Source organism: Aspergillus uvarum (assembly GCF_003184745.1).
Source record: "Aspergillus uvarum CBS 121591 unplaced genomic scaffold BO82scaffold_63, whole genome shotgun sequence".
NCBI classification, from domain to species: Eukaryota; Fungi; Ascomycota; class Eurotiomycetes; order Eurotiales; family Aspergillaceae; genus Aspergillus; species Aspergillus uvarum.
Genome location: NW_020291360.1, coordinates 106,580 through 121,179, shown reverse-complemented (window position 1 = coordinate 121,179; position 14,600 = coordinate 106,580). Strand labels below are relative to the sequence as shown.

Here is a 14,600-nt window from a genome sequence, read left to right as displayed (position 1 = left end):
GGGATAGGATGAGACTATGAGGAGATTATCGTAACCGGAATCACCACCACCCTTGGACTGGATAGTAGTCATGAAACAAATCTCTCAGCAGGGCCTAATGAGACCGGAAGGGATGCGGGATGGAGATGGAAGGCTGTGTGAGAGAAATGAAGAAAGTCAAAAAGAAAACCAAAAAGAAAGGGGAAGAGCAAAAAGAAAAGGAAAAAAAGAAAAAAAAAAAGCAATGAGGGAGATCCAGAGATTTTCAGTTCATCGCATCGTCAACCCCACGCGCGATAACGTGTTCAGAGTCTTGGAGGCGATGCCGCATGGGGTTGGCATGTCGTCTTCTTAGTAGTCGAGTCAAGTCAGTAAGCTGCAGGTCAAGCATCCAAATACTCTCTAAGCCTGTCAGACCTGTTGGCCTGCGCTGGTCCAGATCGTCGCTTGCGTACCGAATGAAATGAGTATTAATTCGTTGATTGAGAGACGGACTCTCTCCGTCGACCGGCATAAGACCTGTCAGAGACCATCTTCCCGATTGAGTACCAGGGCATGTTAGCTGAGTTGAGATGCATGATTGGCGAGAGGGTGCGAATGCGACGGACCTTTCCTCGCTGTTTCCCTCGCTCTTTCTGGCTCTTGGTTGGCGTGGTCTTCGGTTCTGGATTGCGTAGACAATGAGGTCGATAAATCCCGCTGTGGTGTTTTTTTTTTTTCTTTTCTTTTTCTTTTTTTCTAAACCTAAAAAATTGGTTGGAATTTAATTTTCTCATGTTTTTGCTTTTGCCCATGAGATCCGACAAAAGTACCAGATTATGCAAGTTCCTATACCTAGTAGGAATGACTAGTAAGTTAGCCATGAATAAGAGTCTCAATCACAAAGCCGAAATTCGGCGCCGTCGAGATGATCTCCAGACCTCACTCGAATTAGGTTAGCTCTCAGCTCCTGCAGGAATGATCGCCCAATAAACATTATTAGATGGCATATGGAGGGTCGGATTGGAAGGCAGCACCTGTTCACGCCTCGCCAGCTATTTTTCTTGCCTGGTTAATAGTGGTCGGTATACTCCGACAGGGAGGGTGACAAAAGCCATTGAGACTTTAAGCGAGGAAAGGAAGCATGCTATCTTGATATCAGCCCCGGCCGGATAGGTCGGCTTTCATGCCTCTGCCTCTCATCAGCAGGCTATGAAGCACAACAGGAATAGAGGCCGAAGTATGTAAGGGATCATCACGCGGATGGGACGCGGGGATGGGGGATGAGCGGGCCATGCCGACAGATGAACCATTCATTCTCTCATCCCCCGGCCGGCAATTGACCTGGATTGGGACTAGAGGTGGCTGTGCCTGTAAGGGAGAGGGAGACAAGACAAGAGTAAACGAGTTGGACTAGAGAGAGACTGAGAGAGAAAGACAGCCCTCGGTCTGACAGGCTCATCGCCCAAGCACTGCATTCTTCCACGCGACCCCGTAAGAAGACCGAATCCGGAGACAGGACGACTAGTTATCCTATGATCTCCATCTAAGCTGGGCGATCGCCAACCACTCGGCCCGGGCCTCTCTATCTCTAAGGACGAACTAGTTACTGCGTTCGTTAACTTAACCTTTCCAGCTCCTGGCTCGCGATCTGTACCATATCTTGTAGACTGACTGCGTGTGGTGTGGTGTGGGGAATAACTTCCTTTCGCAGTTTAGCCTGGCGGCTGCTGCTGCTGGCTCCTTGTAAATTCATATTATGATTTGAGATTCACAAACCAACAAGTAAACTTCTGGATAGACACATACCGCAGATGGCCGGGCCTTATCATAAGTGCACCCATCGCCGCTCTCGTAAGGCACATTCCATAGTCAACTCGGTACGGAGTACATGAGTCAACAACTTGACGACATCGGTCGGTGTTAGTGGCCTAAAATGTCAATTTCAGGCGAGTGTTCGGCGGCTGCTGTGCAACCTATGGTTGAATGGTTGTGATCAAATTCAATCTTGAACTGGACGAGCTGAAACTGGTCAGCAAGGTTACTTTACCTGAGAGGGGCCTGAGAGGGGCGCATCTGCCAAGCTTGATGGAGCAGTTCGGTGATTCAAGTTTCAACGCACTTACACATGCAAGTCCTTTTTTATTTATTTATATTTTTACCCCCTCTTCTCCCCCTCTGGTCCAGCCCGACGTTGACAGGCCGGTGGGACAGCCCGTTCTTGCTCTGGGGGGAACAGGGAGTTTACGGAGGTGAAGGTAGTTTACCTACTTAGGTAGTTAGTAACTTGGTGTATTCCGTAGTAAATCCACAGTACTAGACGATAGATAGTAACTAACTGCACTCTGTAGATCTCCCTCTCTTTCCTCCACTCCCTCCAGCCATCCTTTCTCTCCTCTCCTCTCCTCTCCTCCACACCCAATGCCCTCTCCCTGCCCCCTGCCCTCCATCCCTTCCCCCTTGTCTTCGAGCCGAGAAGCCCGCTGCAGTGTGCCGTGAAGTCGGCTTGCGACGTACATCCCCTTCTCCCCGTCCTTAAAAAATATCCGTCCAATCAAAGCAATGTGACCAATTGACAATTTAGGGCCGTACATGCAGCTCACATACCAGATGCCAAGCGCCCCTGTTTGATTGAGACTGCCACTGCCAGATAAGTAGGTGTACCCGTGGTCCTGCCCATAACTACCAATAAATGGCGCGTCACATAGCCATTGTTGACATTTTACGTTTATGGTTGCTGTCGGGTTGACCCACAACTCAGCAACGAAGGAAGGAAGGGGGAATTCCTTTGTATTTGGTGTGTCTCAGACTTTCCTGACTCACTGGTCGACAAGATGAGATCCAGGTGTTCTGCATCATGTCACGTCACGTCATGACTGCAATGCTTCATACAAGCTATCTTGATCAAGGGATTAACATTCGAGATAAAACAAGAACGGTACAGTACAAACAGCCAGCCAACATGACGACCAGAACGTGGGGGTATCTCAACGGTTTCCACCGACCAAAGGACCACAAAATTCAAAGCAGAAATGTTTGTTATGCTCACCATGGACAACAGTGCTGCGGGCTCCAGTCTCTTCGCTCACTATCTCTCATCTCCAAGTGGATTGGTAGAGAGAAGCTTATGTGAATCGATGCAAGACTCTTGAGGTATCTATTCGCTCCCCATCAATCAGCCTTGCTCGCCGTAAACTCCAGCGACAAAAGGAATAGTCTGAGCCATGGATTTGGGGAAGCCATGACGATCCTCCGCAGACGCTGAAAGGTTCATTAGGTTCTGCGCACTGAAGGCGGGTTGCATTTCCGTGGGCGACATAGTTATTTCGTACGAATCTTGCAGCACATTCATTTCAGGATTGACCACCCGAACCCGAGGGCCAGCGTTGAATGGGGGTGGATACGTAACCGAGTTCTGGTGCGTGGCCACGAACCGCAACTGATCTGCAGACTCCCCTGGCAGGCTCGAAAGGTAACCTGAGGTCGAAATGTCATGATACGCGTCCATCGTCTCAGGCTCCGTAGAAAAGCCGCCCGACATGGTGGTCGGGTGGGCAAAGCATGTAGGAGTCAAAGCCACCATGGGCTCTCCAGAGCTCTGCCGATCGGCATTATTGCTCAAATGTGGTGCCTGTGTGAGGCTCAAAGTCCCGTCTGAGCAAGTAGTATTCATACCAGTGGACTGCGGGAGGGAGCAGGCTGGCTCGTTCGTAATCGGCATCGAGCCGGGCCCATGAGGATTTGGCACGCTGTTGGCACTGGCACTACCATTCGGTGACATCTCCCGTTCGTTTACAAGCCCCAGGATAGGCATCGCAATTTGCTCCATGTGTTTAGCCAAGTGCACCGTAAGCTTTTTCCAGCTGCTACAGACATTCCCACAGAACCGGCATGGTTCATCTTTGGGGCCTCTGGGGGTATCATGTCGACACCTTTCCACAAGTTCCCAAAGCTGCTCGACCCCTTGTTCGCGACGGCCGTGCTCTTGTGTGTCCATTATAATGCTTACCGAGTCATTCCCCTTATTACCGGGTCCTGGGTTCTTTGCTTTTTTCATCTTCGGCTCCGGCATCTTGTGCTCTCGAACGAGATGCTGCACAAAATTATCTTTCCGATAGCACGTATGATGACAATCCGGAAATGTACACGTCCACCACTCTAACTTGCGATGTCGCTCGCTCTCGTGTCGAACCCAATCCGCCTTTCGTTTGAAAGACTTCGGCTCGGTGCAATGGGGAAAGGTACAGGTGAATGGCTGGACATCTTCGTGGACATGCTTGGTCCAATCAGATGGTTTCTGGAACTTTTTCACCTGAAAGCAAATTGGACACTCGAATTCGGCTGGCAACCGTTGAACTGGCGGCAAAGGCACGCCTGAAGGGAACTGTGCGGCAGTCACTATGCTTTCTCCCACTCTCTGAGCATTGTCACCAGCCTCATTACAACTTGAATTATCGAACGGCGTGTGTGATGTGTCTGGGACGTGGAGGTTACCACGAGGTGCTAGAAGCTTGGCTTCACCACCCTGTGCAAAGCAGAATAATAAGCCGGATGTGCATTTCCGTGCCTCCAGGTCTCGAAGATGTTTTTGCTTGCTGTCAACCAACTTGCGGTATCGGCGAAGCTGTTCCTGAGCGAAGCGTTCGACTAACTCCGAAGGTAGCCGGGGATTCAACTCGGTAACCTGGGACCTGAAGCCATCAAGCGTTGGTACTGGTAGGCGTGACTGTACCGGAAACTGCATCACTAAACCCTTTTCAGCTGGCAAGTCATCATCTTCGTCGTCAGCGTCGCCAGTGGCATGACCCACTTGAGGTGCCCCTTGCAGGCGGACACCGCGGTCGATCACTCGAGGGGAATATGCGAGGTTAGGAACAGGGGGCCCGCCATGACTCGTCATCAAATCCAGCAATCCGGGTGATGACGCTCTTGGCAGCTCGCTTTTGCTTCGCCCACGTCCTTTGGTAACTGGCCATGGGCTCAGCGTCGAACTTGGTGAGGCAGCGCGCAGCGAATCCTTGCCTCCAATGGCAGCCATCTGGCCGGCAATCGCAATAACAGCACTGCTGGTGCTGAGGCTGGGCGACCTAGACCGACCAAGACTTAATTTACGGTTGGGAAAACTGTCTTTTCTCATAGAAGGGTTTGTCAATCCATCGACCTTGCCAGCAGTATCGGCGCTCGGAGGAATGATGGATAAATCCGATAGTCGTCTCTTGAGGTGGTGGGAGGGGTTGCGCGGTAGATACTTGCGGAGGCTGCTTCTTCTTTCATGCTTCCTACCCTTATCATCACTGATAGTTAGATTCTCGAAGGAACTGCCGGTGCCTATGATGCTGTTAACCTCGGCATCTTTTAAGTATCGCGTGCCCCATGTGGCCGCACGAGATGCACTGTCAAGGTCTCTTGCTCGTCGTTGATACTCCATCATCGCTGCGCTGGAGCTTAACGGCTGCACCCTAGTTGGGCGAGGGGCTGAGTCATATTCAATGTCCTGCCATGGCGGCGCCTTCAAGAACTGATGAGGCGATGGGTCATTGTCCTCCAGTCTGTTCCGCTCGGTGCTAGGGACACCCTCTAGGCCTTCCCCGGTCCACTCGCTCTCATTTGCATCGGCTGCAGGCGAGTCAGATCGTCTTTCGTCACCAGATCGGTACTCACTAGGCTCCTCATCACTGCTTTCGTGAAGGAGAAGACCAGGTCCAGGAACAACCGGCTCTAGGGACTGGGATTTCAGGTTGAAGTAGTCCTGCTGAAGAGAAGGATCGCCGGCACTTTTTGCCCTGCGCCGAGCGCCAACATGCCGCTTCCGACCGCGGCCTAGGAGAATTTCCTCCTCTGCATCGCTATTGGCAGCACTGACCGAAGCCGACCATGACTGGATATCAGCATTCTTCTCTTCCAGTCGTCTCCAGGCATCCAAATCGTTTGGACTGGATATGTAAACATCCGCTCGAGATAACGGTTCGACACCAGCCTGGCCCGTGGCAGTGTTCGAAACCCAGGAGCCATTGTGTGTCCGAGATATGGGTGTATGGCCCGGGCTGAGGCCTTCGTTGCTATCCTCAAACTCTTCCGGCTCCGAGTCCGTGGTCAATCCGTTAGGTGCCAAATGCGTGGACGACAAGCCCCGCCATCGCTCAGTCGGAGAAGCATCCCTGACTGGTGAGTCTCCTCGGGAATAACTCTCGATCTTGACAATGGGGCTTCGTGCTCGGGCTGAGTCAGGTCCCACTTGTACACTCAAATTGTCACTTGGTGCGTTGATGTTCAGCGAAAGAGGCTGTGGAATCCGCATCTCAACTTGAACGCCGGCTGTTTCCGAAATGTCTGAGCTTCTCGTCGCCATTGCTTGTGACGGCTCTGCCGCGCTTTGCGGAGCCGCAGCATGTACCACAGATCCATGGCTTGGTATACTCCGTGACACTCCATTATCATGTTGCCAGACACCAAGGCCCATGTTCCCGTCCACAGTCAGATTGCTAGACAGGATATCTACGCTGGGGGATGTGTGCGCACTCAAATCGCTGGAAAAATCGTCTGTTGGGCTAAGAAAGTCCGAGTAAGATGCCTCCGGGCCCTCGTTGATAATCTCAGGATCTTCAGTATAAGGCTGTACCAGCAGAGGCGAGGCAGAAAGTGTGGTGCCATGATCGTTCTCGTTAACCGGCGTCAGCCTTATAGCGGACGACTTGAAGGAGGCTTCATCAGGGTCCACAGGAGCCGAGAGATAGGGATCGGAGAAATTGACATCGTGAAAACTCATTTCAGTGGGCGAGTCATTCTGAACAAGCTGGGGTGATAACGTAGACATGTTGGCGGTTATGATCGTGTTTAATCAAGAAGGCTTGACCCGCTGGCACGGGTGCTGATATGCGTTTTCGAGCCTTCTTGGAGATGGACAGACAAGACTTTTTGAAGGAGTATTGAAGCTGACTGAGTAGCGGTGTCCCTGCTCTTCCGAAGCTAGCATGAAATTCGGGAAACCGTACTGGACCGTAGATACAGAGAGTCGGGTCGTATTATCTTCAATGGCATGTCTATAGAACCATGACCCGGACGGTGAAAATGCTATAATGGGGTTAAGGAACTCGTCGCAGGACAGTCTCCGTCCAGAAAATGACACGAGAAAATCCCTGGAAAGGACCGAATCTAGCTGAGAGAAAATCAGCTTACGCTGGTTGCTATCCGTGTGGGGATGAGTAGCGAGCTAGCAGCAGGAAGTAGGAAGGCGTCAGGAACGCGGCCAGGAATCAGGATTCAATGGGCCAGCGATCATAATGAAATGGCGTGCGATCGGAGATCTGGAGCTCACCAAAGAACAAAGAAGACCAAAGGGCAGATGGAAGAATATTACAATTAGGAGGAAGTTAAGCGTGTAGGTAGATGTCTCAGAAATATAAAATGAAGACTCCGTAGGATGCTTCAAAAGACTTGAATGTAGAAAGAGACAAGGGGGGGGGGGGAGAGAAGAAGAGGGAAGAAAGATAATAATGTATGGCGCTAATCAGGCCGAGTGACAAGCGGCTCTTTGCGAGGCGGGCGGACGAGCCACCAAGAAAAGAACCTCGAAAGAAACCTCAACAGAAGAAAAACAGCTCCTGAAGATTGGGGGACGAGAGAAGGCGCAGTACCGAGGAGACTGAGCAGAGTGAACAAAATGCCGTCAAGGCTAACGGGGGTGGATGGGATAAGTAAACATGATAAAGAGAAAAGAAAGTTGATGTCACAGTAGGATCCATACAGCGTGGGAGATCAGAAGGAAAAAGTGCCTTGCACTTTAACTGAGCCACAATTCACTTCATGGTGGAACACGTAAGGAAAGGGGGATTTTGTACGGTAAGCCTCAAGGAGATAGTCAAGATAGCCAAGACAGTTGGTTAAGTCGAGTACTACTCATGTAATTAACAAACTACCTAGTGCTATTGGGGCCAGTCAGCGAAAAGCAAATGAGCGGGGATATTTATATAAGATTATTCATTTAGTCAAATCCCAACTAGTCACTATCCACCATTCAAACAGCCCGGATTCATTGTTGGCCTGCTCCATTTTGCGTCCTACTTCTTCTCTTCTCCAAATAGTAGGTAGGTGTTTTGTGAAAACCAATCTTCGAGGTGAACCGTGGTTAGAACGTGGGGGGAAGAGGGAAATTCCAGGGCTTGTCTTCGGCCCCACTTGAAGAGGGTCCGTGGATTCTTCAGTCATCACGAGTTTTTATTCATACGGACAGTATTTCAGAACTATAGTAAGTACGTACATAGTCAATCAGATAGCATTAACTGAAAATTGAAAAGTACTGAAAGTCCACTTGAGCCATAGTTCCAGTACATACTGTACAGTCTCTGACAGTTACTATCTTTGACTCTTCCACACCACCACCACCATCATCATTCTGATCGTAGTGGACTCGAACCGACTCAGCCTCCTTCCAAGCCCCATTCCTCAGCCCTGTCAATCTCCCCCCCCCCCCCCCCCCCCCCCAACAAGAGGGGCGCTACGCACCAGACCACATCAGTTAGTACTTAGTAGTATTTTGCTTTAGTCTTGCCTTGCCTAATATGATCCGTTCCATCTAATAACCAATTCACTGGGCTAATTTCACTCATATTCACGGCAGCGCCCGAACTCGTGGATTCAACTGACATCATGTCTGTGGCTGTGCTTACAATATATAATGTTGACTGGCAGAATCTCAGGTGTTTTCACAGTTACCCACCCACTCTCACGATTCCATTCCTCGAACCGTAGGTATAGAAAAATACATAGAAAATCCATCCGCAGATCTTTGCCAGCCATCTCACATACAGAGTAAGAGTAGCCAAAACAATCTAAAGGTACACAGGACACAGGTGGACGGGTGGAAGTCTTTCGAAGACCCACCAGGGCAATGGATAGTACATATCGTATCACATCGACTGACAATCGCTTAACTCGCTCAATTCCAACAAGGAACAACCACAACAACACGGAATGCCAACAGCAGTGAACACAGAACGATTACAAAGACAGGGAAACGAACAAAAGCTTGCGCCTCAAAGCGTGGAAAAGAAAGAGAGAATACATTGATAAGAAATGAGGTCAACATAGAGTGAAAACATCCCCAGCACACAGATCCTTATCGAGGAACATCGTGTTAAGAGATACTGAAGGTAAAGGAAACCTAGATCCCGTCAAACGAATGTAAGCGGAAGCTCAAAACTTCCGTAAGCTGCAGCACCATGCATAAATAACAAGCACAAGTATGCGGTGTAAAATGATAGAAAAGAAAACCCATGGAGTAGAATAGTAAGTAAAAAACAAGTCCAAGGGCGTCAATAATCGAACACATATATTAGTTGTAATTCACGTCCCATCTGATGGCTTCACTATAATCTGCGTGTTCATGCCGTAATGTCCACGGGTGCGCCGTTGATTTCTTCCCTGTTTCTCTTGCTCTTTTTGGATGAAGGGACATCCCCTTCACGATGGATCGATTCCCGCGAGCCACGGCGGGAAGATTCATCCCCACTAGCCAAAGCGTCCGTGGACTTCTTTGCTAGCTCCTGCAGCCGGGCCATGACCACGGGAGAATCGGAGTAAAGGACACAACCCTGCGAGTAGGTGCAAGGGTGGGACTTCTCCTCCTCTCCGATAAAGTCCTCGTGAGCTGCTTCGCGGGTGATTCGGGGAAAGGTTCTGAGGATGACATGACGTGTCGGGTCCTCCTTGGAGCTAAGAGTACCTTCCTTGGGGGTCCCATACTCCTCCCAATCGTCGTTTGGAATGATATCGGCGTCCGGCGCTGGCAGTGAAGCCAGGATGAGCTCTCGCTCAACCCGAGCCAGGCGCCAGGTTTCGGCTGCCAACTTAACGATCTTCCTTACGCCAACTAGAAGCGCGTCCAAGTTCCGGGGGTCTGCAAAGTGCTTAAGCTGATCAATGATCTCATCAACAATGACCGCAGCAACCACATTGATTGATTGCTTGGCATCCGATGTAGTGTAGGCTGCCTTCAATGTTTGTTGTCTCCAGAACGCTTCGCGTCGTACGGACTTGCGTCGGATGTCCATCGAAAGCATCTGGAAGAAAGTGTCCGCCTTATCGTACCGCCGGCCAAGGGTAAAGAGGAAAGGGTGGAAGATCCGATAAGTCAGTGTCTTAGACACGACATGTTGAACATAAGCGGAGCGCAATTCACGCGAGGCCGGAGTGTTATCAAGAAACGATGGCAGCTCAGGCGGAAGCTTGGAGAGGATATCCTTGGGAGGATCAATTGGGAGGTACGAGAAGTGCTCCTTAGACAGGGAGACAATAAGACGAGAGAGTTGGCCGAAGCAGTCCAAACTAGAAGTCGGAATATTTATCAGAGCACGTACATTTATAGCGTTATCAACATGTCATCATCATCATAATCAGTCTATAGAGAAACAGACAACATAGGAAAGGAGAAAACAAATGATTGTGAGTCGATCTGGTTCATGCAAGGAGGAAAGGAAAGCGAACGAGAGATTCAGACGTATCAAGTCAAATGCAAGTATCGTGAGAGAAGGGAGTTTGAGTCCCCATAAGAAATGAGAGATAAACACAGGAAAACACATTCTCTGAACGAAAGCCGGGTACTAAAACATATTCTCAATGCACTAGGTCACTTACAAGAAAGAATCACCCTTTGTGCTCTTGAGGTCAGTGGCTTCTCCAAGGCTGTGAAGGGTCTTTCTCAACCTATCGCAATCTTTGTCCAAGTTGTCGATTGTGAGGCGCATATTCTCCACCGAGTGTTGAAGCTGCTTCTCCTTGACAGCAACATCCTCCTCTAGTCTCTTGTTCTCACGCTCAAGGTTCTCGATGGTCTCGGTCTTCTCTGCGACTTGCTGCTCGAGAGAAGACTTCTCGTCCGCCCATTGCTGCTGCTGATCGGCAAAGTCCTTCTTCATCTCAGCCACTTCTTCTGCATGACTGTTGTTAAGAGACTCGACTTCGCTAGCGTGCGCTTGTTGGGCTGCATCCAGCTCTTGAGCATGTCTTTCACAAGTGTTCTCCAATTCCTTCTTTTTATCGGCGAGCTCGGTAGTCCTAGTCTCTAGTTCCTCCTTGGTGGAGGTCAGCTCAGTCACCTTCGAGTCGAAGTCGGCCTGCAGGACGTCATGTGCTTCCTGCATCTGCTGCTTCTGGTTTTCGTAGTCATTCTTCATCGCCTCTTGCTGGTCAAGCAATTCCCGCTCGCGTACTGCCAGGGCTTCTGCTGCTGCTTTCTCATCCTCTGCCTTAATCTCTTCGAAAAGCTCGGTCAATTCTTGCTTCTGGGTTGTAAGAGCTTCCGCCTTCTCCTCTTTGGCTTTGTCCATGTCTCGCTCATAGGTCTCGTATGCCTCTTTCAGGCTGCTGTCGAGCGACTCAACCTTGTCCTCAAGTTCGGCTTTGGATTGGGTGAGCTCTTTGTTGGAGTTTTCAAACTCAAGCAATTTCTCTTCGAGATCCTTCTGCTTCTCGTCGAGGTTGCCCAGCTCCATCCGCAGCTCGTTGATCGTGTTCTTGAGCCTGGTGGATTCCTCAGCACTCTCATTCGCAGTTTTCCGCATCTGATTCTGGAGTGCCTCGATATAGAAATCCTTGTGCATCAAAGCCTGCTCATGCTGAGTCTCCATTTGTTTGAACTCAGCTTCCCTTGCCTGGAGCTTGCCCTTGGTGTTTTTGTAGCTCGAGAGCAGTCGGCCGATGTCAGGAATAGCGTCCTGAATCCTTTGAAGGAGCTCGATAGGCTCCTCATGTTCGGGAGGAGAGATTGTGCCTCCCTTCCCATTGAGGCCATGTCCATTGGCAAAGCCCAAGTCGCGCAACATTTGGAAGGATGCTGCTGAGCCTGGATCTATGGAGCCTCGAGGTGTGGGGTGTACGTTAGGAGACGGCTGATAGTAGGCATACTGGGGCAAGTAGCCATTGGCGCTCATCATAGGCGAATGGTAGGATGGAGGATAGGGTGGCATGGCCTGCAAGGGCACTCTTTGCCCCATTGGCGGAGGGGCCGACTGAGGAGACATTACGGGCGACATGTGCCCCCGTGCTAGTGGACTGCTGACCTTCGGAACTGGGGATGCGGGTTTGGCGACAGGGGAAATGTGCTTCTGGACAGGAGAGATTGTTTTCGCCACAGGAGAGGCAGTTCTCTGTTCTGGGGACGTCGCTTGCGCCATGGGTGAGGTTGGCTGAAATACCGGGGACTCAGCTGGCGGTGTAGGAAAAGCATCCTGCTGTGCCAGAACAGCAAGCTCATCTTCTGGCATCATAGTTTCAGCCATCGGGGAGGTATACAGTTGTACGGGCGGAGCCGATTGCAGGTGGGGCGAAAGAGCACGTGGTGTCGCAGCAGCACTCTGCGGAGCAGGCGAAACGGATTTGAAGGATGGAGAAGCAGCGGGAGGAATCGGTGAAGCTGCTTGAGGAATAGGAGACGCAGGCTTAGAGACGGGTGGAGTTGTTTGCTTGGGAAGCGAATCGGATTCAGGAATGGGCTGAGCGAGCTCTGCTTCGGAAAAGGACCCAGACATGACAGGGTTGTGCAAATCACCAGCAGAATCCGCGGCGTCAGCGTAGGCAGGAGCTGCCACGAACTGATCCTCCGTTTGCGCAGGAGACTCCAAGGGCTCTGCAGATGTTGGGATAAACGTGGGCTCTAGCGGTGTTTGCGGTGCTGTCACTGGGTTCTCCTCCGTGGGCGCTGCAGTGCCACTGAGCTCAGCCAGAGATTGACTGTCCTCGTGAATCCCTTCGGTCTCTATCACGGTGTTTTCCGGCGAGCCTATTGCATCCCAGGCTGGCTCTTGTGATTGTTCGGGGCTGTTCTGTACATCGTTCACGTCTGGCTCTTGGCCAGGAGCAAGCTTCAAAATGGCTGGCTGATCAGACCAGCCCTCGTCACTCACTGGGGGCTGAGCTTGAGCCTCCGTTTCAGGAACAGTCGACTGTTCCTCGACAACAGCTGGTGGTTGCTCCAGTTCCGATTCTTGAGTTGGCACTGACTCTGGTTCCAATGCAGGTTCTGCTACTGTTTCAGAAATAGATTCTGCCGCTGCTGGTTGCGATTCGACGGCCGCTTCGACTTGCGGTTGTTTTTGCTCGTACTGCTGCTGCTGCTCTTGTTGTTCTTCGGGCTGTGTGTCGTGCTGTGCTTGCTGTTGTTCTGAGAACTCTGGTTGAGGTGTCTCTGGTTGTTGGTCTTGCCAGCCTAAGTCTTGTGGTTCTTGTTCTTGACTGGGGGTCACAGGTTGAGACAGTTCCTGCTGTTCGTCTTGCTGTTCCTCGAGAGATAGCTCAGGTTGAGATGTCTCTTGTTGATTTAGTTGTTCATCTTGCTCGACAGCGGCAGGCTCGGGCTGAGGTGTCTGGGTCCCAGAAGCCTCTTGACTCTTTCCCTTCTTATTCTTTTGTTTGTTATTAGCCTTGCCGGTTTTTTTGGCCATGGTTGATAGTAGTGCGTGCCCAAGTTGAAAGGTAAGGCTGACAGACGTGTTCCCAGTAAGCTGAAACTTGATTCTATCAGTAGAAGCTCGATTGGGTGAACGTGGGTTTAACAATGTACATTTGCAGGCGCGTTCGGCGGTGTCAAGTTATATTCCGGCTCCGTATAGGTACAGAGCGAACGCAAGGCACCGAAAATGGTCAGTCTGGAGGCGTGGGTGTCACACGATCAGACAGAGTTTCTCGGTGGCAAAATAGGTAGGGGAGAAAAGGATTAGGAAAATAGGAGGAATCAAGAAAGAATTAGAGAATATGCAGGGAATGGGCACAAATGAGTGCCATACACGAAGACAAGTGACCGGGTGTCAGATGGCAGCTTCGCCGGCGGGCAGACAACTCGGAATGCCAGGATGGCTTTCCACACGCTGGCTCTTAAAATAGTTGGGATGCTGAGGGCTGGGGACCAAAGAGAAGAGGGACGTGGAGGGAAATTTGGACAGCTAATAACCGGTTCTCAGAAACGCCCAAACAAGGAAAGAATCGCATGGTGAGAGAGTCATTTCAACCAGCCTCAAGGGGGCTGGCTGGGCAAGGCGTCAAACGGACCGAACCTTAGAGGACGATTGATACCCATCGTCGGTCGTGGATACGGAGGCCAACTAGGCACAAGAGGCAAGCATGCACATACCTCTGCAGAGGGGCAAAAGAAAAGAGTCAGAAGGGTGGACCGAAGCATTGGAGATCCGACTTATCCCAGACCCAATCACCTCACGCATTGGGCATCAAAGACGCGATACTCGCGGTGGCCGGAAGAATCAGAAGAGAGCGGGGAAAGGAGAAATTAGGGCATGAGTAAGAACGAATTGCTATTCAAAGCTCGGTAGCCTGAAATCTTCTTCGAATACCGCCGCGGGGGGGAGGTACAGTACTGTCCTCGAGTAAGATGAAACCGGTTGGGGGAGGGGAGTATGTGAGTGGGGTGTGGTGTGGGACAACGCTAAGTACAGATCGATGACATGTCCCCCTTGATAACCAGAGGTTGCGGAGTCCACATGATTTGGCAGAAGATGAAACCCAATTGACGTCGCGCTAAGAGCGAGCAGTGGGGAGCGCCATGTTGAAGTGAGGCAGTTAGCCATGCACCAGGGCCACCAGGGCCACCACCCTTGGGTGCGGTGTAGAGGATCGGAGTGTAGACTGGCTAGTCG

At 50.9% G+C, this 14,600-nt stretch overlaps 2 protein-coding genes across 2 annotated transcripts; both read right to left on the bottom strand.

The window, feature by feature from the left end:
• Nucleotides 1-3,133: 3,133 nt before the first annotated feature.
• BO82DRAFT_368195 (putative C2H2 finger domain protein) lies at nt 3,134-6,772 on the bottom strand (the record flags this gene model as incomplete). Its single annotated transcript, XM_025637110.1, has 1 exon — nt 3,134-6,772. One exon carries the CDS (start codon nt 6,770-6,772, stop codon nt 3,134-3,136), a length of 3,639 nt encoding a protein of 1,212 aa, XP_025488014.1.
• Nucleotides 6,773-9,338: 2,566 nt separating this feature from the next.
• BO82DRAFT_292926 (uncharacterized protein) lies at nt 9,339-13,394 on the bottom strand (the record flags this gene model as incomplete). Its single annotated transcript, XM_025631776.1, has 3 exons — nt 9,339-10,281; nt 10,591-13,097; nt 13,293-13,394. The coding sequence occupies 3 exons, from the start codon at nt 13,392-13,394 to the stop codon at nt 9,339-9,341; spliced, it is 3,552 nt and encodes a 1,183-aa protein (XP_025488013.1).
• Between the last annotated feature and the right edge of the window lie 1,206 nt (nt 13,395-14,600).